Source organism: Cercospora beticola, chromosome 6 (assembly GCF_033473495.1).
Source record: "Cercospora beticola chromosome 6, complete sequence".
In the NCBI taxonomy this organism is placed as follows: domain Eukaryota; kingdom Fungi; phylum Ascomycota; class Dothideomycetes; order Mycosphaerellales; family Mycosphaerellaceae; genus Cercospora; species Cercospora beticola.
Genome location: NC_088940.1, coordinates 2,867,865 through 2,894,547, shown reverse-complemented (window position 1 = coordinate 2,894,547; position 26,683 = coordinate 2,867,865). Strand labels below are relative to the sequence as shown.

Below are 26,683 nucleotides of genomic sequence, written 5' to 3'. Positions count from 1 at the left end.
AAGTGCAGACGCCCTGATACCGACCGGTATGCCTAGTCAAGGCAGAAGCGTGTTGCCGGTCCTCTAAGCTTCGACTGGGTTCAGTCAAAGGAACGAGGCCGAAGCTCAATTCGAGCCAGCCTAGACCAGTGATGCTGACGGATGGTATGAGTCTTGTCAGCTCAAACAGCTATCGACAGAACATCGGACATGTTCGTTCCCAACCGTAACCAAACTCACAAGCGCACTGATCTCCCCTTCGAACTGCTAACTGAGCCACAGACACTGATCTTGTAGAGCCTGAGTCTTCAACGCAGCCAAAAGATGTTCAAGACAGCAATCCCCACAAATAGCCACTCAACGCCTACGTTCTAAACGCTTGCATGGCGCTCCGAGATCGCTTCGCGGGCCAGCAAGACCTCAAGACTGCAAGTATGACCACAAATTAAACGACTGATTGACCGAAGGCATATGTTCGCATCACCTTTGCAGAATAATAAGTCCTGCTGACGGCACGTCGTGTCAATGGGCCGTCCACGAGACTTCGTGCCTACAGGAAAAGCAACTCATTTGGCGCAGTCCTAGTCTTAAGGCGATGCTCTGCGAGAAAAGCCTACAAGGCCTCAGCCGAAGCGACGTCAACTTGCCGCCTTTCGGGCTATATGAAGTGATCGGTCGTAGTTTGGTCCCGAGAAAGCGACACACTAGCCAATGAGTGCAGACGCCCTGGTGGCGACGATCATGCCTAGTCTAGGCAGAAGAGAGTTGCCTTTCTCTTGACAGATAAATCACGTTCGATCAAGGAAGAAAGGCCAGATCTCGATTCGCATCGGCCCTGGTTGATGATTGCACAAGTCGTTCCAGCCTGACCAGCGTAACGTCGTGACACCAATTCGGCCCCGAATCACTTCCCCTGTGGCCAGATGAAGGCATCTTCTCGGGTTGCCTCTCGCAGTACTGATTGGGCTACCAGGCATTGATTTTGTTAAGTCCAAATGTTCAATGCAGCCTATGAAGCCACAATCATAGTCAGTGCATGTCGGCCGCGATGCATAAATACCAAGAATTGTTCAAGGCTGTGGAAAAGGAGCCAAGACACGTAGCAAACCGAGAGCCAAAGAGCTGCCAATATTGGCATAGAGGCAGCGACCTACTGACCATTCTCCCAGACTCAAACGATCAAGAACAGCGTGCGCAAAACTAGGCTTGTCCTCCAAGCTAGCATGGCTCTGTTCTGATCCGCCAGAACTTTTCTTATTTCCCCTCTCTACGTTCTCCATCATCCGATCTACATGAATCGAAAGTCTTCACGAACTATCGCACTAACATCGAACACGGCAGTCTAACATACTTCTAGCTCTAGACCTACAGAAGAATTATGAAATGACCGAGAATGGTCTTCGAATTTTCCGATCGACTAATTCTAAAAAGTAACGACTCAGATTAATGCGTTTTCCAAATGATGTTCATGACGGCGAATTCTTGTGCTGTATGCTAGGCGACAAGCACGCAACGAATTTCGGAGATTGTTCAGCCTATCTAGCCGGACCATCTCGCCATCGGCCTCAAAATCCCGATCAAAAATCATTCTGCTCGCGGTGTTTATCAGTGCCGTCGGCTCGCGGCATAGCATCGGCCGCCGGCGCTGTCACTGCATGGTGCAGTCGCGCAGCTCACCATTTTTACCTTAGCCACGAATGAGAATACGATGCCGGTATGCCATGCAGATCGAATACTATCACAATGCCTTTCCGTACAGCGTGTTCTTTGTAACGCTGGATTGTCTACCTCGACTTGTATTTTCAAGAGCGATCGTAAAGAACGATGACCAATTCAAGGTTGTTCCAGCCGTTGGCTGTTGGTCGAACACAGTTGAAACATCGCATTGCAATGGCACCGTTGACGCGATATAGATGGGGAGATGACTGGGAGGCGACCGAGACAAAGGATATGATCAAAGGTACAGCTCAAATTCTGAGCGGATAATTAGCAGTAGCAGGTGGTCCATAGGCGGGTATTGACTAAGTGTCAGAGTACTACGAGCAAAGGTCCTGCGTCTCAGGGACACTGATCATCAGTGAGGCAACCATCGTCGCGAAGAATGCAGTCGGCCGCCGTAATTGTCCTGGAATCTGGTCGAAGAACCAAATAGAATCCTGGAAAGCAATCACAACAGCAGTTCATGACAAAGGCTGTGTGATCTTCTGCCAACTATGGCATCAAGGACGAGCCGCTGCTCCAAGAATTCTACGATCTGAGGGCTACGAAATGCTATCATCGAGTACAGTTCCTATGAGCCCGAGAAGCGAAACACCAAAAGCAATGACAGAAGATGACATTTCGAGTGTGATTCAAGATTACGCCAGCGCAGCCCGAAACGCAATAGCAGCCGGCTTCGATGGCGTCGAAATCCACGGAGCAAATGGCTATCTACCTGATCAGTTCTTACAAACGACATGTAACAAGCGAACAGACAGCTGGGGAGGAAGTATCCCCAACCGCGCCCGTTTCCATCTCGAAGTCACAAAAGCTGTCATAGAAGCCATCGGCGCCGACAGAACAGCCCTACGACTCAGTCCTTATAGCAGTTTCGGAGGAATGTTAATGAATGACCCCGAACCGACTTTCGAATACTTACTCCAAAACCTCAAATCTCTAAAATTGGCATACCTCCATCTCATCGAAGCACGAATCAAAGGCAACGATGACTCGGATTGTGGAGGTCAGAAATCAGTAGACTGGATGGTCAAAGCATGGGACAATGCTACTCCTGTTCTTCTGAATGGTGGGTTTAATGCTGAGACAGCGAAAGAGGCTGTGAATGTGAAATACAAAGAGCAAGATGTTGTTATTGTGTTCGGGCGATATTTTGTGAGTAATCCAGATCTTGTTTATCGGATTAGGGAGGGTGTGAAGTTTGAGCCTTATGAGAGGAAGGTGTTTTATACGCCGAAGAAGAAGGAGGGGTATGTGGATTATGGGTTTAGTAGGGAGTATTTGCAAGTTTAGTAGGGAGTATTTGCAAGCGTCTGCAGGAGCTTGAAGATTTGAAAGTCTGCCTTTGAAAGAGAAGCAATGGTTCTGTCATTGTATCAAAGAGTGCTGCATGGTGACTTGGTGGCAAATTTTGGGTTCTCAAAGGGACTCCGATTAGGTCTATGGGAATCAAAAATTCATGTCAACGGTCATTATCGTTCTAAAATCATGTAAATCTATCATGGTACGTCAGACCTTGAAACAGAATGTCTTAAATGCTTGACTTATGTCCTTTCTCCCCAATCTGGTATTCTTCTCTATCCGTTCCAGGCGGCGTGGGCGGTGCAAAAAGAGCTCCATCATCCATCTCGCCCTGATAAAAGCCTTCCCGACCTTCGTTACCCAGCCATTCCCAGGTGAACGGTGTGCTTTCTCGTCCAGTGGGGAAGACTTGTGGTTCGATGAAGAGTGAGATGGCGTAGTAGATCGTCGCTGATGTCGTAAAAGTTAACAGCCACCCCATCATATACATATACTTGGCGGCATTCGAAATAATCTGGGGCTGGTATTGCCCAACGAGGCCTGGGATACCCATCGATGTACCGATCAACCAGGCGGCGACACCGCTGGAATTGATGCCACACCAGTACCAATATAGACCAGAGGGACGTCCATTGTAACATGAAGGGACATGTATATTGCCTTTCCGAACAATAAAATAGTCCATGATGATGACTGCACACAGTGGTGCCATGAAGATGTTGTACGATCCAAGGAAGCTTTTATCTCCATTAGTCGACGCTGCATCGAGGTGCTGTCTATAAACTTACCTCAAGAAAGCGGACGCGTTGGCCATGAGCTGCCATGGCTGGACAACGACACCAAGAATTGCACACAAGATCTGGCCTCGGCGGATCGTCAGCCATTTCGGTGCAAGTCCTGTCATATCAGCTCCAAAGGGAATGGAGTTGGCGCCAAAATTCGTAACAAATGTCCCGAAGAAGAAGGCCAGTCCGATGAGAATTATGGCGGTTCGTGAGCCAGCACTCCAGTAATGGTCGAGTATGGCGTCGAACATATCCCAAACGTTCCAGTAAGCTTCGCCCCATACTCCTTGGATAGAAGTCGTCGATGCCATGCCAAGGAACATCACCAGAATAGCAGGAAAGAAGACACTAACGCCTTGTAAGAGACCGGCGTCTCGAGTTTTCTTGCAGTATCGTGCAAGATCGGGTTGGTTGACAAGCATCGGGGAAAGAGAGCCAAAGATGGAGTTGATACCAGACATGATGGCCCATCCCAGTGGGACTGTCGATGTTTGGCCACTATGAGCGAGATCCAGGGTGCTCAAACCGCCTCCAATAGCCATGCACCAGCCGAACAGTGCAAATGCTGCGATCGGCATAGTGAAGCCCTTGATGGTAAATATGTGATGGATCCTGTTCGGATGGACCCACGCCTGCGGATGGTTAGACACCTTAGCAGTGGCTCACAATTCCGCGCAACTTACGAAGGGAAACTGAAGGATCCAAGCAATGAAAAAGGCCAAAAGCTGCTTAGAAGTAATCCCGCCACTTGCGGGTAGCGTGTTTGGCATGTTCTCCCATGAACTGCCGAACATGCATCGAAACATGACGGACAAGATGTTACCGGCATAAAACGTCTGTATGCCGTACCAAATGATGCAAACGACGGCTCTGATTGCGACGAAGAAGAACGATCCGTACATTCCCATCACAGAGCGAGCCAGGACAGGACTGCATCGCATCAGCTAGTGTATGTTCGGACGAGTTGTCTTTCGACTTACAATCCAATGTGATATTTTGCACCTGGTCGAGCCATGAGCACTACCACGATTGCAGTGAGGAACGATCCAACGCATACGGACACGAAAGAGTGTTGCCATGTCTGAGCATTGTCAGCCAAAAGTGACTTTCGGGACTTTTGTCGATCTCAACGCACCAGACCGATAGTAATCAGCGAAGAGCCTGTGTTCCATCCAACTATTGAAAATTTGTTCGGATGACGAGTCAGCCGAACTCATAAGGAAGGCATGCGACGACTTACAATACAGTGGCAGGTTATACCTATCAAAACAGCTTAGCCACAGCGACGGATCGTTGAGTTGAAGTAAGGCTTTACCATGTCCATGTTCTTTGCTCAACTGGCGTCGGTTCGAGGTCTTTGTTCGACCACTTGGCGTCGCCCACTGTAGCATGTCCTTCATTGCCCTGAGGGGCCCGCAAGAATTGAACGAAGGCGTGTTTGGACTGGAACGGTGCAGTGATATCGGTCTTGGTAGGCAGCTTGAGTTTTCCCATCGCAGATGATTAGAGGTACTGGTCTGGCCTGTGGTCTTGATGATGGTAAATTGTTGACTCTAGTGGTCTTAACGGAACTTAGGCGAAGTTGCTGGTGATTGAAACGATTCAATGTTGATCAACACACCAAGTGGGGACTTTGGTTCCATATGGAAGTATCCTACTATCAACATTATTCGACCATTAGTCGCATGTGCACCGTTTTCCAATCTGCCCAAGAGTTTGTGGCGGTTGTATCGGCGACTTTCTGGCCGATGAGGAGTGTGCGATTGCTCTGCGACCTCATTGGGATCCCAGATACGGAGGCATATCGTACTCTCTTGAGAACATCGATGAGCCAATTGTGGCTTTCAGGACAATCAAAGACATGGTCGACCCCAGAAATCCAGAGCTCGCTAGTAAATGATCGATAGGCCTCCGACTAGGCGAATGACCGGGGTCAACATGGAGCGAACGGTCTAAAGATAAGGACTTGGCCTGGCGAAGTGGAACGCATGCGACATCACCTGGTCCACAAATGCGTGATTGAGGCTCAGCCCAATACTGGTGGCTGTCAGCGGGACAGATTTGCGCAAGCAGCGAGCAAGCAAAGTAGACCATGAGCCTGTGTGGAGTCGTGTTCACTGCCTGTTGCCAATCATCGATACCCTTCCTTCTACATGGGTCAAATTGGGCCTTCAGCTTCACTGTCGTTTATTGAGGTTGTAGCTGTAAGAAATTACTAGTTGCAATTTTCAACATGGATTCCAGTACAATGCATACAGAGCCCCGACGGAGCCGTGTCACTTTAGCCTGCAAAAGATGCAAGCGTCGAAAGCAGCGGGTCTGTACTTCAAGAGCCGGCGTCAGAGCATGAGTGTGGGATTAGTCTGACTCCATATTGTGTAGTGTGATGGCGATCAACCTTCCTGCAGGTCATGTTCTCGGGCGGGAGTGACTTGTGCATACGAAAAGCCTGTCCGGCCCCAGTATCCTGGCGGCAAATCCTTGTGCGTCAAATATAAATGATCTGCATATTCTGTTGTGCTAAGAACAGATAGATATATCAGGACCCTAGAGGAACGTATCGCCTTCTTAGAAGCTCGCGTACCAGACCAGTCCCAGGACCACTTTTGCAACGATGTATCGACTCAGATCCAGTCACTCTGCAACGTTCCGCGAGGTTTGCATAATGATGCCCAGCATGGGGCTCATAGGCAGAGTCAAGAACTACCGATAGAAAATCCTCTGGACGACAGAGAATCGCTTGTCAACGGAGTGGCGTATCTCTCACTCTGCGCTTCTGGAACAGCAGACACCTCCTCTGAACCGTACTATGTCGGGACAAGCTCTGGAGCTACAATCGCTCGCCTCATTCAGACTTCGATGTACAAGGGTGGCGGAGAGCATAGGGCTGCTGCTGAAGCTACTGGCGACCGAAGGAGACAATCTACTCGCGCGGTAACTCCACCATCGCCATCCCTATCGAACGACTCCATTATGTCTTCGCTCGAGTTCCCGCCCTTCGAGCGTTCTAGTATGCTTTTCGAAATCTTTTTTGAGCGCATACACACTCGCTGGCCCGTACTGGATCGAGAAATGTATCAAAAACTGTTCAACAGGCAATACCAGCATGGCGGCCTGAGCATCGTCGAGTGCAGCATTTTTCATCTCATATATGCAATCGCAGCTCGATTTTTATTGCTCACCAGAAAGGTGCAAAGTGTGGACCCCGAGGTAAGACAAAACTCGATGTTCTCAGAGATAGCCCGCTCAGCCTTCACAGCGTCATCTAGTTGCCGCCATCAGCTCGATGAACTTCATACTCGAACAGCACAGTCTTGAAAGCCTACAATTTCTGGTTCTCCTTGGCGTGCATAGTCAGAGATCTCCCTACGGTGCCGGAGCATGGGCACAAATCCGATATGCGACATCACTTTGCATAGAGATGGGCCTACACAGGAAGAGAAAGGGATTTCCTGCGTCCGCGGAGCAAGCGAGGGATACTGAATTAAGACGGCGAATTTTTTGGACATGTTATTGCTTCGATCGTTCCACAAGCATCGTTCTCGGCCGACCGTTCGCTATATCGGATAGCGATATCAACGTTGAGGTAACTCCATGATAGTTTCTTCTGTTTCACCGAAGCTGATTCAAATAGTTACCAAGTGCCGATATCGAATACTGGACTCTCACTCACAAAGAACCACACGGGCCTTCAGAAGCTCAATGGTCGAACGTGGAACCATTCATACACATCATCGGCCTGGATCGAATTCAATCGAGGATTCACAAAGCAGTCTTTCGGCTTGACAGAGATGTACTAAATGGAGGTTCCGAACAGCTCGCCAAATTATCACGGAAATTGGCATTGATCAAGGCTGACCTTGACGAGTGGAGGCGCAGCTGCCCTCAAACTCCCAAAGAAGGGAACAGAACAACGTGGATGTACGATCCAGAAAGCGAGTTCCTTGATGCTCGTGATTTCTATGGCTTGTAAGTGGTGCATTAATCTTCTATGTCATTCGACCACTAATAGCTTTGCAGGCAATACCACAAATCGATACTGCTCATGTTCACAATCTTTCTACCAACGAGTAAGACTTTCGATCCCAGGTTCATCATCTGTGCACGATCAGCAGCGTCGGTCTGTACAGCTTACAAGAGGCTAAATCAGAATCGCACTCTGACCTACACCATGATTTCGCTGCATTCTTCCTTCGTTGCTGGACTGACGCTGGTATACTGCATGTGGCGCGATCGGTCGTTGTTCTCATATGACACCCTAGAGGCGGTACGTGACTGCTCACAGAACTTGACGATTTTTGGCGAGAAGTGGCCTGGAGCTGTCAAGTACCGAGATATATTCGATGCGTTGTCTGGAAGCGTACTGAGAAGCATAGTCAGCTCGGGAACATCGACCGGGAATGGTGATGCCACAGAGAGAGCAGAAACGGAGACTGACATCTCACAGACCAGCAATGGTCGAAGAGTACGCAATCAGCATAGCGCGTCGCTTAGAACAAACGACCAGCCAAGGAGCGATCGAGAGGACACCATGAGCCACATGCTGTCGGACGCCGTGAAAGACGCTTTCATGGAAGTCGATGAAGAAGCTCCTGGCGGATGGCAAGGCTGGCGAATATGGAATGAGATGGTTAATAATAACGCAGCTCCCGCCTCAGATCAGCCGTACATACCTGGTTCAAGTGATCAAGGGACAGACGCAACAAATTGGAATGAGTATAGCGATATGAGAACGTTCAACGTGGACCCGTTGCAAGATTCAGCAATGCGGCTAGAAAATCACACGGGGTCTCATATGCCTCAATGGAATGCGAGAGGATTTATATAGGTCGAAATTATGTTAAGCACCACCACTTTACGCTAGCTGACCCTTCTTGTAAGGGAATTGTTCCCGGAAAGATTCAGCGATCTCTGTCCTCGTTGCCACCCACACACCTTCTTTGTCTGCGATATATTTGACGAAGTCTTGAAGCGCCTTAAAACGTCCTGGTCTCCCAATAATGCGGCAATGTAGACCAATAGTCATCATCTTGGGTGCACCCGCTTCTCCTTCTTCATAAAGCACATCGAATGCGTTCTTGATATGGGTATAGAATCCATTTGGGTCGCGGAATCCAGTGGCTGCTGTCAAGAACTTGAAATCATTACAGTCGTAGCTGTATGGGACCATCAGACATCCCTTCGGGTTTTCGCTGCTTCGTTCATAGGGTAGATCGATCCAGTATGGAATGTCGTCTGCATAGGTGTCACTCGCCCAAAGGAGTTCCTCGCCCATTTCTTCATACACCTGCGGGATGAGAGCTCGGCTTTGAGGAGAAGGCCGACCGTAGTACCATCCTTTCGGTGCATAACCAGCTAGCTTCTTCAGAGCAGTAATGCCATCCCGAATGTGCTGTTTCTCGGCCTCCACAGACAAATTCTTGTGGTCAATCCATCTGTACGCGTGTGAGGCAATCTCATGTCCTTCTTCGACACACCGCGTCACAACTTCAGGTTGCTCCTCGCACGCTGAGCCGACAGCGTAGAGGGTGAACTTCATTTTGTAGTCGTTGAATAATTTGAACAAACGCCACCAGCCCCGGCGTGATCCATATTCGAATTCAGATTCGGCATTGTAGCTGCGCTCGTTGATGTCCGGCTCGGCAGGATATTCGCGGAGCGATGTCTCTGATCTGCCATCTCCAAGTAATACGGAACGCTCTCCGCCCTAGTGCTGTCAGTGGCTGCTTGCTAGCACAAGGATTCGTCGCGGATGTGCCGCCTACCTCTTCATAGTTGATGACAAAAGATACTGCGATCTTCGCGTCATTCGGCCACTTCAGTCCTTCCAGACCTTTCTCGCCATAGCCCTTAAAGTTCCGAGGAAAGGCATAGTCTTGTGGTGCTGCATAAACTTCAGGCATGATGACAGAGTCAGTAGATCCGAGTACGAGTGGTACAGCTATGGATTTCGAAAGGGTGGGCAAGTTCAGTCTCATAAAATTGAACAATCGATACTGGCCGCTCATCGATCAATATTCTCGCTTGCTACCTGCGTAGGCGTGTGCTATCGCATGGACGGCCACGGCCAGCCTGTGTGTCTGGCGTAGGCTGCATGTCGGAGCCTTCCATACCGAAGTGCTTCACCTAGCCGAACGTGTACGAGCCGCGGAGGAGTGGTGAAGATAAGACGCCCGTGGGAATGCAGATAGGGCAGCCTGATATGCACACGGGCACCGTGTTGAGTTGGAAGAGGAAAGGGAAGCAGAATGCCCAGATCTGTGGGGTCGTTCGCCTAGCTCTTCGCTTGGGATATCAGGCCGATCAGATAGGCCAGATATCGGGAATATTGTCTCCAGGCTTCCAGAGATGATGCCACATTCGATGATAGCCAAGCCTCAACATAATTGTTGAAGTCGCCAGAATAGGAGTATGCCTCAGGTGAGCAATGCAGGTGGTGGACCGGACGAGAGACCCATTGCTCGGACGAGTGACAAAAGCTCGTGTCTGCAAATGATGACGATAGAGTAATCACAATCGTCTTGATTGACCCATTGTCATACACTTGTTTTCCCTTCCGATGAGTTGCCATCTACTGCATTTGTATGTCCGGTAGCTGGTTGCTTTGATTCCTCACCCATTTGCTGCTCGCTGACGGTTTCGCTGTCGCGACTCTCTTCGTCCACCGACCTCGCGACCTTCAAACTCGTGTTGCCCACCCAGAAAGTCAGTAAGAGACTGACACCAGCGCAGACCGTGAAAAAAATGAAAATATAATGTAACCCCTGCATGTAGACATCAAGGACACGCTCTTTCTGGGCCTGTGATATGTCGAGGGCATCAAGAGCGTAAGTAGATGAAGTAAGCTGGGCGATCAGATCCTGCGTGGCAAATATCTCACCACTCAGACCAGTCCTCAGAGTGTTCGAGAGGGTGACTCCAGAAATGACGAGACCAAATGCGCCGCCAATGGTGCGAATGAAGTTGCGAAGTCCTGTGATCACAGCGCGATCTGAGCCGTTGCTATTGGCATACATGCCAACGAGGACCGGTTGCAGCGTTAGGCCAATGCCAGCTCCTTCAACAATGAGTATGACAATCAGTGGCGCTAGGCCTGTGCTTCGATCGAACAGTAGTGTCAGGCCGCTCCCCAGAGTCCAAAGCGTGAATCCGGCCAGAATGCAGTGCATGTAGCTCCCTATTCGTGCCATATATTGCCCACAAGCGATGGATGCGATGGAAGAGGTGATAACGACCGGTAAGATCAAAGCACCGGACACCAAAGGAGTGTACCTAAGGATTGATTGGAAGTAAATCGGGAGATAGAAGAAGTTGCCGAAGTATGCCAGACCAGTCAGGAATGACTGCAGGTAAAGCGCCCAGCAATGGCGAGCCTTGTAAAGTCGGAGCGGCATGATTGGTAGGGCAACTAGCTTCCATTCATAGAGAACGAACATCACGGCCAGGACTAAGCCGATGATAGTCGCTGAAATGAAGAACGGAGACGACCAGGCATAAGTGACACCTCCTCCAGATAACGGGACCAGGATCAGCAGCGTAGATGCGATGTTGAGTATGACTCCGCCGTAATCGATCTTTTTCATCTTTTCGAGGTGGTCGCCGGATTGGTGTTTGAGTGGGAGGAGGAACAGTATTACCATCGCTGTTGGTATCGTCATGATAGGGATGATCCAGAAGACCCATCTCCACGTTGCGCCTTCCACTATGGCGCCTCCTAAGAATGGTCCAACACCATTCGCCAGAGCTATGACAGCACCAAGCCAACCTAATCAAGTCAGTATTCAAAATCACGTCTGATGGTCCAGGTACTCGCCTTGATAGATCCCTCGATTCTGCAACGTCGTGATGTCGCTCACGATAATCATCACCAAACTATTAATACCTCCACCTCCCACTCCTGCAACAGATCGCAAGGCAAACAGTTGGCTGGGCGTTTGAGCAAAGCCACAACCAAGATCACCGAGAGCCATGAGCGCCAAACAGATCAAGAGCAAGTGCTTCCGGCCAAATATGTCTGACAATCGCCCATTGATAAGCTGAAATGCCGTGGATGCAATCAAGAACGAAGTACCAATCCAAGAGGTAGCGGTGCCTGTATCTAGGTCCCCAGCAATGGCTGGTGTTGCTGTTGAGACGCTGGTCTGGTCGATGAAAGAGACGAAAAGGCATATTGATAGCGCCGGTATCGCCACCATGAGTCGTTTACGCGACATGGTATTCCGTTGGCCACCAACGGAGTCTGCGTCACTGTTGTCGTCTGGGCTAGATCGCGAGCTCAAAGGCGTGTCGTTTTCATCCGGAGTCGAGTACGTTCCTTCCTTGCCAGAAGCCTCGTTGGAGAGCGATTTTTCGAGGGCGTCACTTGAATGCCGAGTCGGTTCCGGATCATTTCCAGATGCTTGTATGGCCATAGGGGCGGCAGTTCCTGGCACGGATGCGCAAACCAGTTCAGCGACGCAGTTCGCGGACTACAGCCAGCGTATGTCCTGGTCGGTGCCTCATTCGGCTGTCAAGAGACGATTGCATACATCCATCAGATCATGACAGCAAATCCGACGGACCCACTTCGAGGTGGAGGACCGAGCCATCGGCTTCCTGCATAGAACTCCTTGGCCAAAAGTGCCCGCCACCTGTGCGACATACTTACATCCGGGAGCATTTGACAAAGCTTCATAGTCGTCTTGGAAGTGTCATACCGATGATCATCGAAGACGACAAAGTAGTGCTTTCGGAAGTTTTCAACCCGATGACAAGAGCTTCTTATCAGTGAGTGCTCGGAAAGACGTGAGCCGCTAGTGCTATGCTAGGCGAACCCCATCCATCAAGCGATCACTGCAATTGATCGGAGAGCTGAGGTCTTGATGCTAGTCGTCCGAGTCTCTCCTATGGAACCGCTGCCTCAGCGAGCTGATGCAATATGACTAAGATGTCAGTTCCGACACAGAGGCTGAAAGTCACAACTTATCCCTAGTGCCAATCATAACTCCGTTGCACTTGTTTTGGGGACTGCGTCTCGCAGACACAAAGACAAAGCTCGGCAATCTCATGTTCGCAATTGTCGTCAATAAGGAGGCACCATGAGCGGTGAACTTTGGCGACTGACGGCCACTGAGATTCTCTCCAAGATCCGCGCCGGGGAGTGCACAGTTCAAGAGTATGCTCGCTCGCTCTTGCAGCGCATCGAAGCGAGAGATGATGCTGTCCAAGCATGGGCATATATAGACCCCCAGTCAGTGATCGAGCAAGCAGAAGCACTCGATGCTATCCCTCCGCATGAGCGTGGTTCATTGCACGGCGTAGCGATAGCAGTCAAAGATGTGATCTTCACCAAAGACATGCCAACACAATTCAACTCCGCAATCTACGACAACGACGCTCCCCAACTCGACGCCGGCTCCGTGGCCATCCTTCGAAAAGCAGGCGCCTTGATCTTCGGCAAGACAACAACCACGGAATTCGCTGCAACCACGACCGGACCAAAGACAAGAAATCCTCACGACCCGAATCGAACTCCAGGAGGTTCCTCATCAGGTTCTGGTGCCGCAGTAGGCGACTTCCAAGTCCCCATCGCACTCGGCACCCAGACCGGCGGTAGCACCATTCGTCCTGGCTCATACAATAGCATCTACGCCTTCAAGCCAACCTGGAACGCCATCACTCGCGAAGGCCAGAAAATCTACTCGTTGATCCTCGATACCCTAGGTCTCTACGCACGTAGCATAGAAGACCTAGAACTCCTCGCAGAAGTCTTCGCCATCCACGATGATACTCCACCTCCTCGGGACTTCGCCATCAAAGGATCAGAGTTCGCCATCCTGAAAACCATGATCTGGTCAAAGATCGGACCAGGAAGTGCCGCCGCAATGGAGAAAGCCGTCTCTCTACTTCGTGCCCAAGATGCCGAAGTAGAAGAAATCGAACTTCCAGAGCACTTGAACGACCTGCCCGCTTGGCACGACATCGTACTCAGATCTGATGGCCGGCCAGCATTCCTACCAGAGTACACCATAGCCAAAGACCGATTGTCAGATGAACTCTACGGGCACGTCGAGAATCGCGAGAAAATCTCGCATGAAGCGCAATTAGAAGCCTTTGATAAAATCTCAGCTGCCAGGCCAGTGGTTGATGAGATTCTCAGTCGATACGCTGCAGTTCTGACTCCGAGTGTGCCAGATGAAGCGCCGTTAGGAATCGAGAAAACCGGAAGTGCTGCGTTTTGTTTGATATGGACCGTAAGTCGTGCCTTCCAATGTTACAAGAACGCAAGTCGTTGAGAACTGACTGTCTCCCAGGCGCTCCATGTTCCGGTAACCAATGTTCCAGGTTTCAAAGGCGAGAATGGTATGCCTATCGGTATCTCTCTTGTCGCGCCTCGCTACCACGACAGACATCTCCTCGCGGTCAGCACAAAGGTCGGCGAAGTTTTCGAAGCCGAGGGAGGCTGGAAAAGAGCACTGGAGCCTTCCTCAAAGCTTTGAGCGAGAACAAAAGGCAAGAGATAGAAAGAAGGTCAGATTGTCGCGTGTCACGAACGAATCGTGCCAAGCGGACAACTATTGTTGCTAGCGCGCTACGTCAGCCCATAAGCGTACTTGAGACATAACCTCAATCTCCGATTGCCATCCCATCTCACGCAACAAACTCCTCGTTCTAGAATCCCAATCCTGACTCCAGCATTGCCCATGCGAAATCACACCGAAACAAACCAGGTTCAATTCTCAGACATCACCGGGTTGGGCATCGCTGCAGTAACGCACAATTGGGCACTAAGATCAATGACCCGCAGCTCCCAAAGGTCAGCTGACGGACAACAAATCAATCGCGTGGCACAACCACTGACAGACACGCCAACATAACACCAAGTAAGAAAGCGAAAGTATATCGAACAAAAGAGAAAGACGGACCCAGAATCAAGCGAATGACTAGCATTTTCAAATGACTGGGGGGTATCTTTGGTATCTGTCGCATTTCTATTTCTCAAACCACCAATCATCCAAAACAAGAGGAGACCTTGTTGCTCACTCATTGTGCCCACGTATGCATGGATTTGCTCGCTCGCTCGCTCGCTCGCTGTACTCCGGAAATGCTTCATAAAATCCATGTTTCACGCCCTGCAACAAAGCCTTATCCACATGACCAGCAGGGCGTGTATATGCTAGATTTGTGAACGCCGCCGCCTTCGCCGATTGTCCTAGATGCCATCTCAATCGTACGCCTCAAAGTGTTGGACGACTCAGTACCGCGAGCGCGACTCTTCTCGTCGACGTTCATCTCTCACGCCAAGGCCTCCAGACATATAATTCGGCTCCGCGTCTCGATTTCGCTCGTGTCGTCGCTGATTCTCTCGGATGAAATCCGCTTCACTAGCACCGGCAGTTGAGGGTGCTTCCAGCATTCGCGGAGCCTTCTCCTTGAATTCATCTTCGCTGTCGCTGTACTCGTACTCGTCTCTTTCGAATCGGTCACGATTACGAGAACTCTTTCGTGCGGCAGCTTTCCTCTCCTGTCGTTCCTCTTCGTATCGTTTGTCTAGAAGAAGAGCAAGCCGTGTCAGTGAATGTCGTTAATAGGCGCGAGAATCTGCATAACCTCGTGCTCCACTCGTCGTGTGAGCCCGATGCCTCCCTGACCCGCCGTGTGCTTCTCGATCGGAGCGCGCCACTTCTGGTTTGGCGTGCACTCTGGTATCAATGAAGTCTGCCAGCGGTGGCGGGTTCAGAGCCAGCTGCTGGTACAAGTGCTCGAGATGTGGCGGTGTTCCCGACCGACTTGCTGGCTTTTGGAAGTGATCAGTTCCATGTGCCCCATCCACAGCGGATTGGTCTGGACTGGTTCCATGATGCTCTGCAGTATTTCTTGGGTTGTTGAAATGAGAATGGTAGTGTTTACCTCTGATGTCTCGCGTCTTGTCCGCGAGTTTTTGAATTTCCTCCTTGGTCAAGACACGTAGCACAATGACGCAGTCGAGACGCTCTTCGAATCTCTCCTGAGCTGCTTCCAGCGCTTCAGGATTCACGAGACGACGATCGATCTTGGTCCATCGAGCGCCGGGGGGAATGCCTTTCTTGGTAGCCTGATTTTGTTGGTGGTCAGTGGGTTCGCGCCCAACCATCGATGTGATGAGTGGCGGACTTACATCCTTGAGCGGTGCAACACCTTCGCGTATGGCGTTATTATCTTCAGGAAACTTCTCGGTGGGCTTCTTGAGAATTCCCTTTGGCTTCCTGTCCTCTTGTTCCGTCGGTGGATCAACAATGCGAACACGGTTCTCACGCTTGTCGCTTTGGGAGTTGTCGATGATCTGGACTGGCTCGTCCGTCATCATAGGCCTGTCAAGAATGCTCGGCTTGCGATTGAGGTCTGGCACAGTGGAGGCGTTGGAAGCTGCGACGTTGGACTCGTCGTCTCTCTCGAAGCTTCGACGCGTTGCGCTCGGTGGAGGCGCCGCAGTGCTGGTCGAACTGCTATCAGGGTAAGGCGCTTGCGAGCCACCATTGCGGAGTTCACGTTCGCGCTGCCGTTGTTCTCGGTCTCTGCGTCGACGTTCTCGATCTGAATCAACATCCTCCGCGCGTTGGGGAGCGGGTGCTACACCCAGTTCTCGTTGGATTTGCTCCATGCGGCGGCGGTAGTCCTCTTCAGCGGAAACTGCAGGAGCTGGCATTTCACTGCGAGCAGGTTTGCCTTCCGAGTCCGAATCTCGCATGCGGTCCGTCTCTGGTCGAGTATGGCTACGATCCGCTTGTCTGCTCGCAGGGCGCTCTGGCACCGCTGCAGGCGCCAGGCGGTCACTACCTTCTGCAGGACGCTCGCCGCTCGGTCGATCAGGCGGCGGGTAGGGACCTTGCTGTCGCTCGTTTGTCGGCGGGGGAGCAGTGCGCGGTGGCTCAGGTGGCGCTTCGAAAGCGAACCCAAGGCCTCGGTCACTCTCTCTCTGACCTCGATCTCGCTCGCGGTCCCGGCCATAGGTGTCCTCGTCGCTCGCGGCACGTGCTGCATCTCTCCGGTCACGATCATCACGATATCGTGGCCGCTCGTCGTCGTAGCGGTCCGTCCGATCCCTCTCTCGCTCACGGTCACGCTCGGCCCTAGGATCGCGACTCCGGTCACGTTCTCTCTCGCCATAGCTTCGTGGATCATCCCGGTCCTTATCCTTGTCGCGCTTATCGGAGGCGACCTTGTTCAGTAGACCAGTTAAGCCGAAGGCTGCAGCTGCTCCCGCAAGGCCGCCAGTGGCAGCTTGTGAGAGACTCGGCTTAGAGACCGTTTCACCGCCCTGGCGAGAAGAGTCCTCCTTGTCCTTCTTGCGACCATAGTCTCGATCACGGTCGGTGTCCCGTCTGACGTGGTGGCGTTCCCGGTCATCCTTGCGATCCTCTCTGCGGTCTGGAGGAGGCTGCATGAAACGTTCTCGTTCCCTTTCGCGCTCAGTCATTTGCTCGTGGTCACGTCGTTCATAGTCTCGGTCGTAACCGCGCTCGTCCTCTCGTCGAGCAGGCGGCTTTGGGGCGTGCTCCCTCCCATCGCGCTCTCGTGGCCTGTCGCGCTCCTCAACTTGCATGCGAGGGGCATATTCGCGGTCTCGCTTCTCCTGCTCGAATCGTGTATTGTCGTGATGATGGGACGTGTATGGTTGCGGGGCAGTTTCTCGTCGCACTGGCTCCGCATAACCAGAATCGCGGTAGCCTGGTCGATCGAAGTTCTCATCACTTCCTCGGCCATACCTCGTTTGGCTGTCATCTCGCAGGTTCGGGTTGATGCCGAAGCCACGCCGCTCGACGCTCTGATCTGGCCGACGTGTCACGCTGTGTCGTCGCGAAGATGCCCGAGGCTCTCTCGTATAGTCGTAGTTGCTGTCGTAATTGTGGATCGTGGTTCGGCGTCCTTCGACAGAACCATTTCTGGGCACAGTATAAATGGCGTCGCTCGAGTCTCCGTAATCTGCATAACCTGCATGACGACCACGAGTCGGCGACTGAGCAACGGTCCGCGGCGTGTCCCTAACACTGTTGGTCCGGCCAAAGTTGTCATTGATCTTGTCCCAGCCGCGAGTGCTTGGCGGGGGTCCACCGCTCTCCTTGGCAGGCTGCCGTTGTCCGTAGGACGGGTCAATCATGCTCACTGGACGTTCCCGGCTTGTGGCACCTCCGCGGTCGACACTGCCACGTCTGGGTCGCTGCACCTCCCTCCACCGTGGCTCAGTGTCCCGGTACATGCTCGCAGGGTCCGTGTACGAGTAAGCATCTTCGTCGTCAATGCTCTTGTCCCGCGGACGGTTGTGGCTGCCGTTTGTATGGTATGTCGCTGCACGTCGGCCTCTTTCACGTTCTCGGTCTACTCCGCTCGTCCTGTAGCCACTCCTCTCTGTGCTCTCTTTGCGTCTGTGATGTCTCTCCCCACTGGCGGGGATGTTGACATCAGCCACTAGCTTGGCACTACCATCGGTGTCGACGCTGTAGAGTTTCTTGTGAGTCGTGGTCGACACGCGTGGTTCTTGTGAGGTGCCAGGGGTGATGTAAATGTCACGAGGGGTGACTTTGGTCGGACTGGCAGGACGTGCGACTTCCTGCTGCACAATGGGACGAGTCCTCGATGGCAACGCCGAGGTGCTCGAAGAGATGGTCGAGCCGCGGGTCTGGTCGGCGTGGGAGGAGCGGCGGGGTCGACCCGAGTAGGAGTCCAAATGCAGACGACTGGTCGAGGAGGTCTGTGACGGCGGTACGTTGATGAAGGTTTGTGTCGAGATGGGTATGACGCCGGTGCTGTTGCGCGGCGAAGCGTATGAGTTGTGTCGTTGGGTGTAGTAGCCATCGCTGGTCAAGGTGTTGTCCGATGCCCGCGCAGGATTGGCAAGGCGGCGGCCGCCTGGCGACGGTGGGCGGTGGTTGTATGACATGGTGAGTTGGGCGATGGGCTTGACTCGCGGGAGCTGGAGGGATATGGAGCCCGGTCGCGCTCGCTTGAAGACGGTGTTGGTGGTGGGTGTGAGCCTTCCCGCGTAGGCTGAGGTCTTGGGCTGCTCCATTTTGATCGTCGTCAGCGCATGATCGTTGGGTGCAGTGGATGCGACGCGGTGTAACGATGCTGCTGCTAGTGGTGGTGGCTCGCCGTCCAACACGGCGGCGCCCGTGACAGCGCTGCCACTCTCACGCATTCACCTCGTGCGGTGACTGCGAGGGGAGATTGATGAGACGGGGTCTGGCTTACCTTTCCAACTGCGACAGACGTGCGGTCTCTGATGCTGGCTCTGGCTCTGGCTCAGTTACGGCCTTGGTCAGCAGTCGCTGGCGGCGGCGCGGAGCAAGGTCTGCGCTGCAGAAAGTGCTCGCGGTCGACGGAGGGCGAGTGGATCTGGCGCGGAAGGCTTGATGCCTGAAGTCGCCAATCTGGGCCGGGTTGGCCCTGGTTTGCAAGTGCCGCTGTTCTCGATGCGGGCGTCGTTTGGGCTGCCAGCGCCCTCGTGTTTTCTGCCGTTGGGCTCGGATGTCGCTGTGCGGTGGGGAAGCAGTATGTAGTAGAAGCAGCAGCGATCATGCACTGCAGCCGGGCGTGGAATGGGGCGTACTCCGGTCAACAGCTCGCAGGAAGATGTGTCGAGGACAGCAGGTGGAGGTGGTGCCGTCGCAAGGCTGGCGAGTCTAGCCTTCCTGCCGCAACCCTACGAGCGCCGACGTCAGATTCGAGTCCGCCAGGCAATTTGGCTAATGTTGCGGGCTAGCGACGACACCCACTTTGCACTGCATAACTCATACTGTCGCTGCTCGGCAAAACGTCTTGTCGTCGTCGTCGTTCCCTCGCGCTCTGCACTGTGCCACCTCCCGCCGGCTGTGCCTTGAACTGCTGCCCGACATGCACTCACAGGCATTGGCGTGCCGGCTCGTTGGCTCTGCCGCCCCAAAAACTAATGCAACGGGCACATCGAAGCCATGACATCAGTCGTCATTTCCCTGCTTTCATTCGTGCCTGCTCATTTTCACTTTGCCTAGAATGCAGGGGAGAGCACAACTGTGATAGGCTCGACGACCTCCTCCACCTCGACAGCTTGACCATCTTCACCACATCCACGCGCTATCTATACACGAGGCGATGCGGCCCACCACAGCACCACGCGCCATTCGTGTGCGCAGTGCACGCTTGCGAGGGAGAGCAGCAACGCGAAAGCTACTGCAGACGGAAACGGCGAGGCGAACGTTCACCAGTGTTCAACCATCATCCTGCGCCTCGTGATGGACATGCTCGACTGCGAAATGCTCAGGGCAACTGCACCATGGCGACAGCAGCACGGGTTACAGTGCTACACTGGCATCCGAGCAACACCCTCTCGGGAAAGCTGAAGCAGGGCGACCAAATTCGCTCTGAAACTGGGCCACGTCTCACTCGATCCGCCACTTCCATGTGAACACATCGATGCTGATACACTGCCGTGCTGACCAGGACTCGTGCCGAAAATTGACAAACAACCAGCACATGATGACAAAGTCCCGGCGTTCCTAGCTTCAGAATCTGGATTTCGACGTGCACCTGGCCATAACAAGGTCTCACGTACCGCCGCTGTCAAGGTCCTTCCCTGCGCCAACCTTAGCGGCGCCCAACTGTCAAATCGTTATCGCCGTCGGTCGTGTCAACTGTCACTCCCTAAAATGGCATCTCGATTCCCGGCAGACGACTACAACATCCGAAGATCTCGTTGAGTGAAGGTGCAGCGCCAAAGAACTACTTGCGCGCAGCGTTGCGTCGACGCAGGTTCTGAATGGAAATGGTGCTGCCGCTTCAGGCACACACCCCGCAAACTTGTTCGATGCAACACAGCTGGTTTCTGCCTTACCATGCTTCACTGCCGGCTTTCAGCAAGTCAATCTTCCGATCACAAACGGCCCGCACCATTCGCGACAACCAGAGACCAGCTGATACCGATGTGCTCAGGAACCGTTTTTCGAGCTAAACAAGATCTTCGCCGACCAAGGCGTGACGTCGAGCATGGTGGCCGGATTTCAAAAGATCAGTCACTCGTTCTGTGCGTGCCTAGCCAGTCACCGACTGTGCTGCACGCGTGCTGTGCTGTGCTCTTCTCCAGTTCGACCGTTGATCGTGCGTCATAGCCAAAGTCGCAGAGTCAGGGACAACTCCATGACTCGGGCATCCGAAGCCCATGTCCAAGTCAGAGTCATCGAGCTTGACGTCGCTTCTATGGTCATGTATCACCGTCGATGTCTCGTTCCTGCCACGCATCACCAGCCTATTCTCGACGCTATGGCTTTGGAAAAGGACGGCCGCAGCGATGACACAAAACGCTTTTCCAAGTAAGCACAATGCTGGCCTTTCCGCGCTGGAGTTGTCAGCCACGCGCCGTGAAATGAAATGCCACCGTGAACATCTCGCGTGCGAAAAGTATTTCACAAGAAAGTCGCGCGTAAAGGACTATATGCTATGGTGGGGTGAGGAGATCCCGATTGCTGGTGTCACAGCGACCATTTCTTTGAGTGTCCGCTCAACTTAGTATTTATTTCTCACGAAAGCTGTCGACATGTTCGTCTAACGTGCAGTCTCCTACACCACAGTCACGACCTCATCTCTGACGGGCTGCAACACGAAATACGGTTCGGCTTATCCACAAGGAGAGAGGTCTTGGCAGACTCACGATCGTGTCGCCCACTCTATGGCTGACCCGCGGGATCCACGGCCTCCGATCATGGACATTGCTGAATTCCGCTCCGCAGTAATCCATCAGACCACGTAAGTCGGCAGCTTTGCTACGAAAAGGCCGCGTCTCCAATAAGCATACCACGACTTCAACACGCAAACACCAGGCAACCGCATTCTTTGGAAGCCGTGAAACGACTGAAATTATCCACTTGAAGATTACGACGCTTTGGCCATGATATAACGCGCAAAAATGTGGAACTATCGGAGGATTTATCTTCCGGTCAAGGTATCACCGAGGGTGGTCAATGACGGCTGAACTGGTGCATTGAAGCCCACATTGTTGCTGAGAGGTTCTGATGTTGGGCTGAGCAAGTCTCCATGTGAGCGGAGGCTTGCTACAGAACCGTATCTGATGGACTGGACTCACTAAACAACGATGCGGCACCGACTCTGCATCCGGCCTCTTTAAACCGCCTACCGACACGTGAAGACCCCACAACTGACCAGAGATCGTGTATTTGTCGAAGAATGATCCACCATACAGTCTAACAGCAAGGAGGAATTTGCAGATGCCGTACCCAACAACAGAAATGGAAGTGCCTCGACTAGCTTGCGATCTTCACTCGATTCTACACGCCCCGCGCAAATTCAACGGACAATATACTGCAGCCACCGGTACGAGACCATTACTTCAGCGCGAATTGGAGTGCACGTCAGCATGAAACCTCACGCGGGGAACTATTCCATCGAACTGAAGCACGCAACCCAGATTAGCTGCTTTCGATTTCTACGACCCTGGACAAATCTATGGAAGGATTCAAATATCAGCTGAGACTGCCCTGCCATTCATACCCACTACTTGGAGAACTGAAGGACGGTGGTTCCTTGGGAATCCGAAAATCAGGAATAATTTTCCAAATTCAAGACGACGAGGGGAGATTGCCGCTAGAGTCTATCTAAGGTCTTCGATCAGAGTCCTGTTTGATTAATCGTGACGGAAACGCTCCAGGAGAGGGAGAAAGTGTGTGGGACAACCGAAGGGTGAGCAGTCGGCGGGCTTCTTGAAAAGTAGAAGGGGAAATGCTGTCTTCGGGAGGGGGCGAAGTAAGAGAGCAGAGGAGCGATGGTACATCGATGCCTGCCTGCGCCTTATCTGGGGGCTGCAGATGCGTCGTACACTGCTCAAGCTATGCTTTGGGACTTCTAAAGGCAGCTGCTATCGTTTTGACGATTCTATAGAAACTAGGGACAGTAGTAATGCAGTTTCTGCACTTCTCCAAAGCCGCCGCGCGTGCTTGACGCAGCTCGTCTTCTGTCGTTGTTATTCATTCACAAGACTTAAAAATCCTTAATTCTTTCATTCATCCTCTGCACTGCATTATTCTCACTCCGCATATGCAAAGTTCCCCTTTCGTTCGTAAGAATCTATCTATCATTTCCTCTCCTCTACTAAGCGCCATCGCTAAAAAAGAACCCCAAAACCCAAGTCCCAATGCCAAATCAATAATCCATCCACCTCACGACAAATCAAACCCAGCCCCACTATTCACAGCAGCCAGCAACTTCTCCCTCAAAACCTTCTCACTTTTATACATGGGCAATTTCAACAAATTAACACACGTACTCGTCGTCGGAAATCTGTTCTCATCGCTCCCACTGTCTCGAATACTGAACTTGGGATTAAGATGCGAGAATCCAAGCAGTGGTCCCCGTGGCGTGGACGTAACGAATTTCAGCACTTTTCGCCGATCTTCGTCAGGGAGGCTAGAGAAGACTTTCCAGAACATCTGGATGCTGGGGTGCTCGAGACCATCGTTACCAATCACGTACGTGCCACCATATAGCGTGTTCCGTCGAAGGTCGTTGATGTCGATGCCCGCTCCGGAGCCGCCGATGAGGGTTTGTAGCTCGGATTGGTTGAACATGGATAGCCAGCTGGGTTGGATTATATCGCTTAGCCCGCGCAAGAAGGCTCGAGTTTGTCGCTGTGCTTGTCCTTTCAGTCGATACGAAGCAATGGCATTGATGTATGCCAATCGATTCTGGTTCGTGACAGGAGTATTTGAGCCATCTGGCACCAGATCGACCTCGACAATCTTCGTCTCCTGCACTCCGTCCGTGTTAATTGTGATAGCATCGTTCACCGAGAATGTCATGCCGAGTTCCTCAACATTTTCTGCGTTCTTTACTTGTAGCAGACCTCTGTACAACCCTTCATCAAGCTCGCGAAGGTCATTAATGTTAGGTCGATAGTGGTTGTCACTCGCGGAACTACCGGCGCCACCAGTAAGAGCCCACTTCTTGAGAAAGAATCCGGCAAAGCTCACATCGACCAGAATGCCTTCGTAGAGGCACTTGCCAATAATGCGCCCAAGAAACTCGTACTTTTTGAAATACTCTCTGAGTACCTCTCTTGTCTGCTGCGTGTTCTCGTCGTATCCGTAACTCTTCAAGATGAGCTTGAGTTCTTCGAACGCTGTAGGATTTGGATACAGGAGGTGCTCTTCATTCTCCACGAAGTACTTGGTCTGCTCATTGTCCTCTTTCTGGTCAAAGGCTTGATTGATTACACTCGTGAGGAACTCCTTGGTCACGCCACCTCCGTCGATACCAGCCTCGGGCATGTCCCATTGATCGACAAAAGTGATCTGGATAGGCTCTTTGAGGTCTGGACCGAGTTCGTAGAATTGCTCAAAGGCGTCCTCAAATTCTTGTGTGCGCTTGATCTTCGCATGATGTCTGGCTAGCATGTCCTGGGGTGATCGACCGTTGGCATGCGGCTGGAACATCATATTATGACGCCACAGGTCGGGATCAACCACACCGTGACGGCGCTTTTCTTGATCGAGATGGACAAATTGCCGGAACGTCTCGACTCGTGTGTGGAACGGAATGATGAATGGCATGTTTTGGAGAATCTCGAGCTTTGGAGCCACTGATTGTAGGTAGCGTTGTCTGCTTGCCTTCCGCTGCTGTCGCTGCCGTCTTTCTTGTGCACGGATAACACTGGCGCGATTCGATAGTCCAATTATGGGTTGGTCCAAATCGTCGTCGGAGTCGTCGTCCTTATCTTCATCGTCTTGGTCCTGTACCAAATGACGACGCTCTTCCTCTTCAACCACCCCGCCGATGAAATGCGTCATGTCGAAGCGATCTGTCATGAGCCAGTGATCTTTTGGCAGAAATTTGCGACGAGAGTCTCTTTCGTAGATGGCACGCAGCAGAGCTGTGACGAGACCTTTGAGATAATCGAATGTCAAGCCAGGCAGCCCAGCAACTGTCAGAGGCTTCGTGTCCTCGAGCACTGGTAGTTCGGCAGACTTGAAACGAGAGGAGAACAGGGCAGGCGCAGGTGCAGCCTTGGTCTCGTTCAGCTCGGCGGCATCGTAGTATAAACTGAATCCCAGGTTCTTGCAGAATGTCACCAGATGAGCGACATCGTCTGTCGGCACGGCGCTGTTGCGTTTGCTCACAGGACTGTTACCCATGAACTCTTCGTCGTCCATGATTTTCAGGTCGAAAGAGAACATTTCCAAAAAGACTAGAGCGACAGTCCAATCGTCTTTTTCGCTTGCTGAAGGTGTCTTATTCTTCAACAGCGAAACTACTCCTCTAGAGTTCGAGCGAATTTGATCAAATACTCGACGCTGTTTCGCAGCGTCCCACAGATACCTCGTGGGCGACACGCTGTCCACATTTGTTGGACCCAGATGGAGCCACATCCGAATGTTGTCTCCTTGGCGTGGGAAACAACGCAGAAGTGTGAGTGCGTATCCCGCGAGCGTTTGCGCGTCACTAGCACTGTTTTCCTTGCCGACAAGAAGATTTCGAATTGCATTCTGATCTAGCAGAGAGGCCACCTGGGAGTGCAAATAGGTATTCAACCGCACAGCACCTGTTGTTGTCAACAGTTCATCAAATGCCTGATTGTCCAGATTAATGGGATGACTCTCGAAATCGATTTCATCAGCCAGACTGCCGAGCAATCGAGCAACGGCGGATGTAAAGGATATGCTCCTGGAATGCTTCGCAAGATAGATGACATTGCCCAAAAGCCATAGCCGAGCCCGAGTTGTTGTATCGCGTGATCGGGCCGCTGCGGCGACAGCCTCGGAAAGGGCGCCAACGTCTACGGCAGTCGATAGCAGTTCCAGCATCTCCGTACTCTGCGGGTGCTCCAAAAGGACGACGAGACCGGTGTATGCGGCTGTCGATTGCAGAGGCGCCAACAAGGCTGCCTGTAGAGGCTCCGCGGGTAGTCCTCCGACCGACGTGAGCACTTCATAGTACTCAGTGGCAGATTGTACGTCGAATGTTGACTGTCCGGCCGAGAAGGCCAGGATGCCCAGCAATGTGCGCTCTGAATCCGATTCCTTTGCAGCCTTTGCTCGTAGAGCGTCGAGGCATGCCCGTGTCAACTTTGCGTATGCCGATGGCCATCTCGCACTCCTGCAGGTCACTGTCCCGCTTGTGGTGATCTGCCTCGTGCCATACCACGCCAGCCTGTTGACATCGCCTGGCTCACTTCGAGGGGCATAGAACAGCATCAATCGACGAAGTTGTTGCAGCGATTCTTCCTCGGAAGCATATGGTCCATCCGCCTTGTCCTCTTGTTCGTCCCACACTGCCCGCCATATTTTAAAAGTCCGCCTCCGAGCCTGACAGCCCCGCCAAGTGCGCTGGATGCGAGACGACGCCTGCACTCGCTCTCGCTGTAAGGCGCGATTTGCTCGATCCTGTTGTGCAGAGGCTACGGCAGCCTGTGCACCACCTCCAGTGCCATTCGCTTTGGCGAAGGGATTGGTCCCTCGTCCAGAAAGGTTGACTTGCGGGCGGCGGCGTGCTGATCCCGTGAACGTCTGGTACATGGTCCAGCTAATGTGTGTTGCTATGTTCGATTTCGATCATGGTAATGTAAGACACGGTGGATCGGGAAATGGGATTGCCGGCGGGAAAGCAGCTGACACATGCCTCGCCACTCGTCGTGGTGTCGCTATCGATGGACGTCGATGGAAGTCCGGCTGCGCTGCGCTCTTACCTCATCAGGAACCGCGAACCTAAGCTGCATCGTGGGTGCCTCAGGCACCAGAAGACATCTTATTCGCATTTTCCAAGCAATAAAGTGTTGTCTCTTTGGAATGCCATTATCCACGTACTGCAACCTCCACTACAGCCGACACACGCTCAACAGAAACGACGTGTTTCACGCTGCCACAAGTATCTCGCGTACACGCGTCGTCGCTGCCGACTGTGGGTTG

At 52.4% G+C, this 26,683-nt stretch overlaps 8 protein-coding genes across 8 annotated transcripts; 3 read left to right on the top strand and 5 right to left on the bottom strand.

Moving 5' to 3' along the window:
- Nucleotides 1–1,869: 1,869 nt before the first annotated feature.
- RHO25_010182 (uncharacterized protein) lies at nt 1,870–2,988 on the top strand (the record flags this gene model as incomplete). The annotated part of the gene is made up of 2 exons (XM_023601700.1): nt 1,870–1,939; nt 2,012–2,988. The coding sequence occupies 2 exons, from the start codon at nt 1,870–1,872 to the stop codon at nt 2,986–2,988; spliced, it is 1,047 nt and encodes a 348-aa protein (XP_023453998.1).
- Nucleotides 2,989–3,226: 238 nt separating this feature from the next.
- On the bottom strand, nt 3,227–5,276 carry RHO25_010181 (uncharacterized protein; the record flags this gene model as incomplete). Its single annotated transcript, XM_023601699.1, has 7 exons — nt 3,227–3,734; nt 3,786–4,414; nt 4,466–4,712; nt 4,763–4,863; nt 4,918–4,958; nt 5,023–5,042; nt 5,098–5,276. The coding sequence occupies 7 exons, from the start codon at nt 5,274–5,276 to the stop codon at nt 3,227–3,229; spliced, it is 1,725 nt and encodes a 574-aa protein (XP_023454003.1).
- Nucleotides 5,277–6,030: 754 nt separating this feature from the next.
- On the top strand, nt 6,031–8,610 carry RHO25_010180 (uncharacterized protein; the record flags this gene model as incomplete). The annotated part of the gene is made up of 6 exons (XM_065603257.1): nt 6,031–6,099; nt 6,165–6,265; nt 6,317–7,050; nt 7,202–7,368; nt 7,417–7,751; nt 7,803–8,610. 6 exons carry the CDS (start codon nt 6,031–6,033, stop codon nt 8,608–8,610), a joined length of 2,214 nt encoding a protein of 737 aa, XP_065459329.1.
- Nucleotides 8,611–8,637: 27 nt separating this feature from the next.
- RHO25_010179 (uncharacterized protein) lies at nt 8,638–9,685 on the bottom strand (the record flags this gene model as incomplete). The annotated part of the gene is made up of 2 exons (XM_023601697.1): nt 8,638–9,489; nt 9,548–9,685. The coding sequence occupies 2 exons, from the start codon at nt 9,683–9,685 to the stop codon at nt 8,638–8,640; spliced, it is 990 nt and encodes a 329-aa protein (XP_023454001.1).
- Nucleotides 9,686–10,318: 633 nt separating this feature from the next.
- On the bottom strand, nt 10,319–12,193 carry RHO25_010178 (uncharacterized protein; the record flags this gene model as incomplete). Its single annotated transcript, XM_023601696.1, has 2 exons — nt 10,319–11,547; nt 11,665–12,193. The coding sequence occupies 2 exons, from the start codon at nt 12,191–12,193 to the stop codon at nt 10,319–10,321; spliced, it is 1,758 nt and encodes a 585-aa protein (XP_023454002.1).
- Nucleotides 12,194–12,859: 666 nt separating this feature from the next.
- On the top strand, nt 12,860–14,260 carry RHO25_010177 (uncharacterized protein; the record flags this gene model as incomplete). Its single annotated transcript, XM_023601695.2, has 2 exons — nt 12,860–14,014; nt 14,075–14,260. 2 exons carry the CDS (start codon nt 12,860–12,862, stop codon nt 14,258–14,260), a joined length of 1,341 nt encoding a protein of 446 aa, XP_023453479.1.
- Nucleotides 14,261–15,015: 755 nt separating this feature from the next.
- Nucleotides 15,016–18,997, bottom strand: RHO25_010176 (uncharacterized protein; the record flags this gene model as incomplete). The annotated part of the gene is made up of 4 exons (XM_023601693.2): nt 15,016–15,311; nt 15,672–15,855; nt 15,919–18,798; nt 18,990–18,997. Coding segments are annotated over 4 exons (3,368 nt in total), but the record flags the coding sequence as incomplete, so codon positions are not given.
- A 3,945-nt stretch (nt 18,998–22,942) lies between these two features.
- RHO25_010175 (uncharacterized protein) lies at nt 22,943–26,293 on the bottom strand (the record flags this gene model as incomplete). The annotated part of the gene is made up of 1 exon (XM_023601692.2): nt 22,943–26,293. One exon carries the CDS (start codon nt 26,291–26,293, stop codon nt 22,943–22,945), a length of 3,351 nt encoding a protein of 1,116 aa, XP_023453474.1.
- Nucleotides 26,294–26,683: the final 390 nt, after the last annotated feature.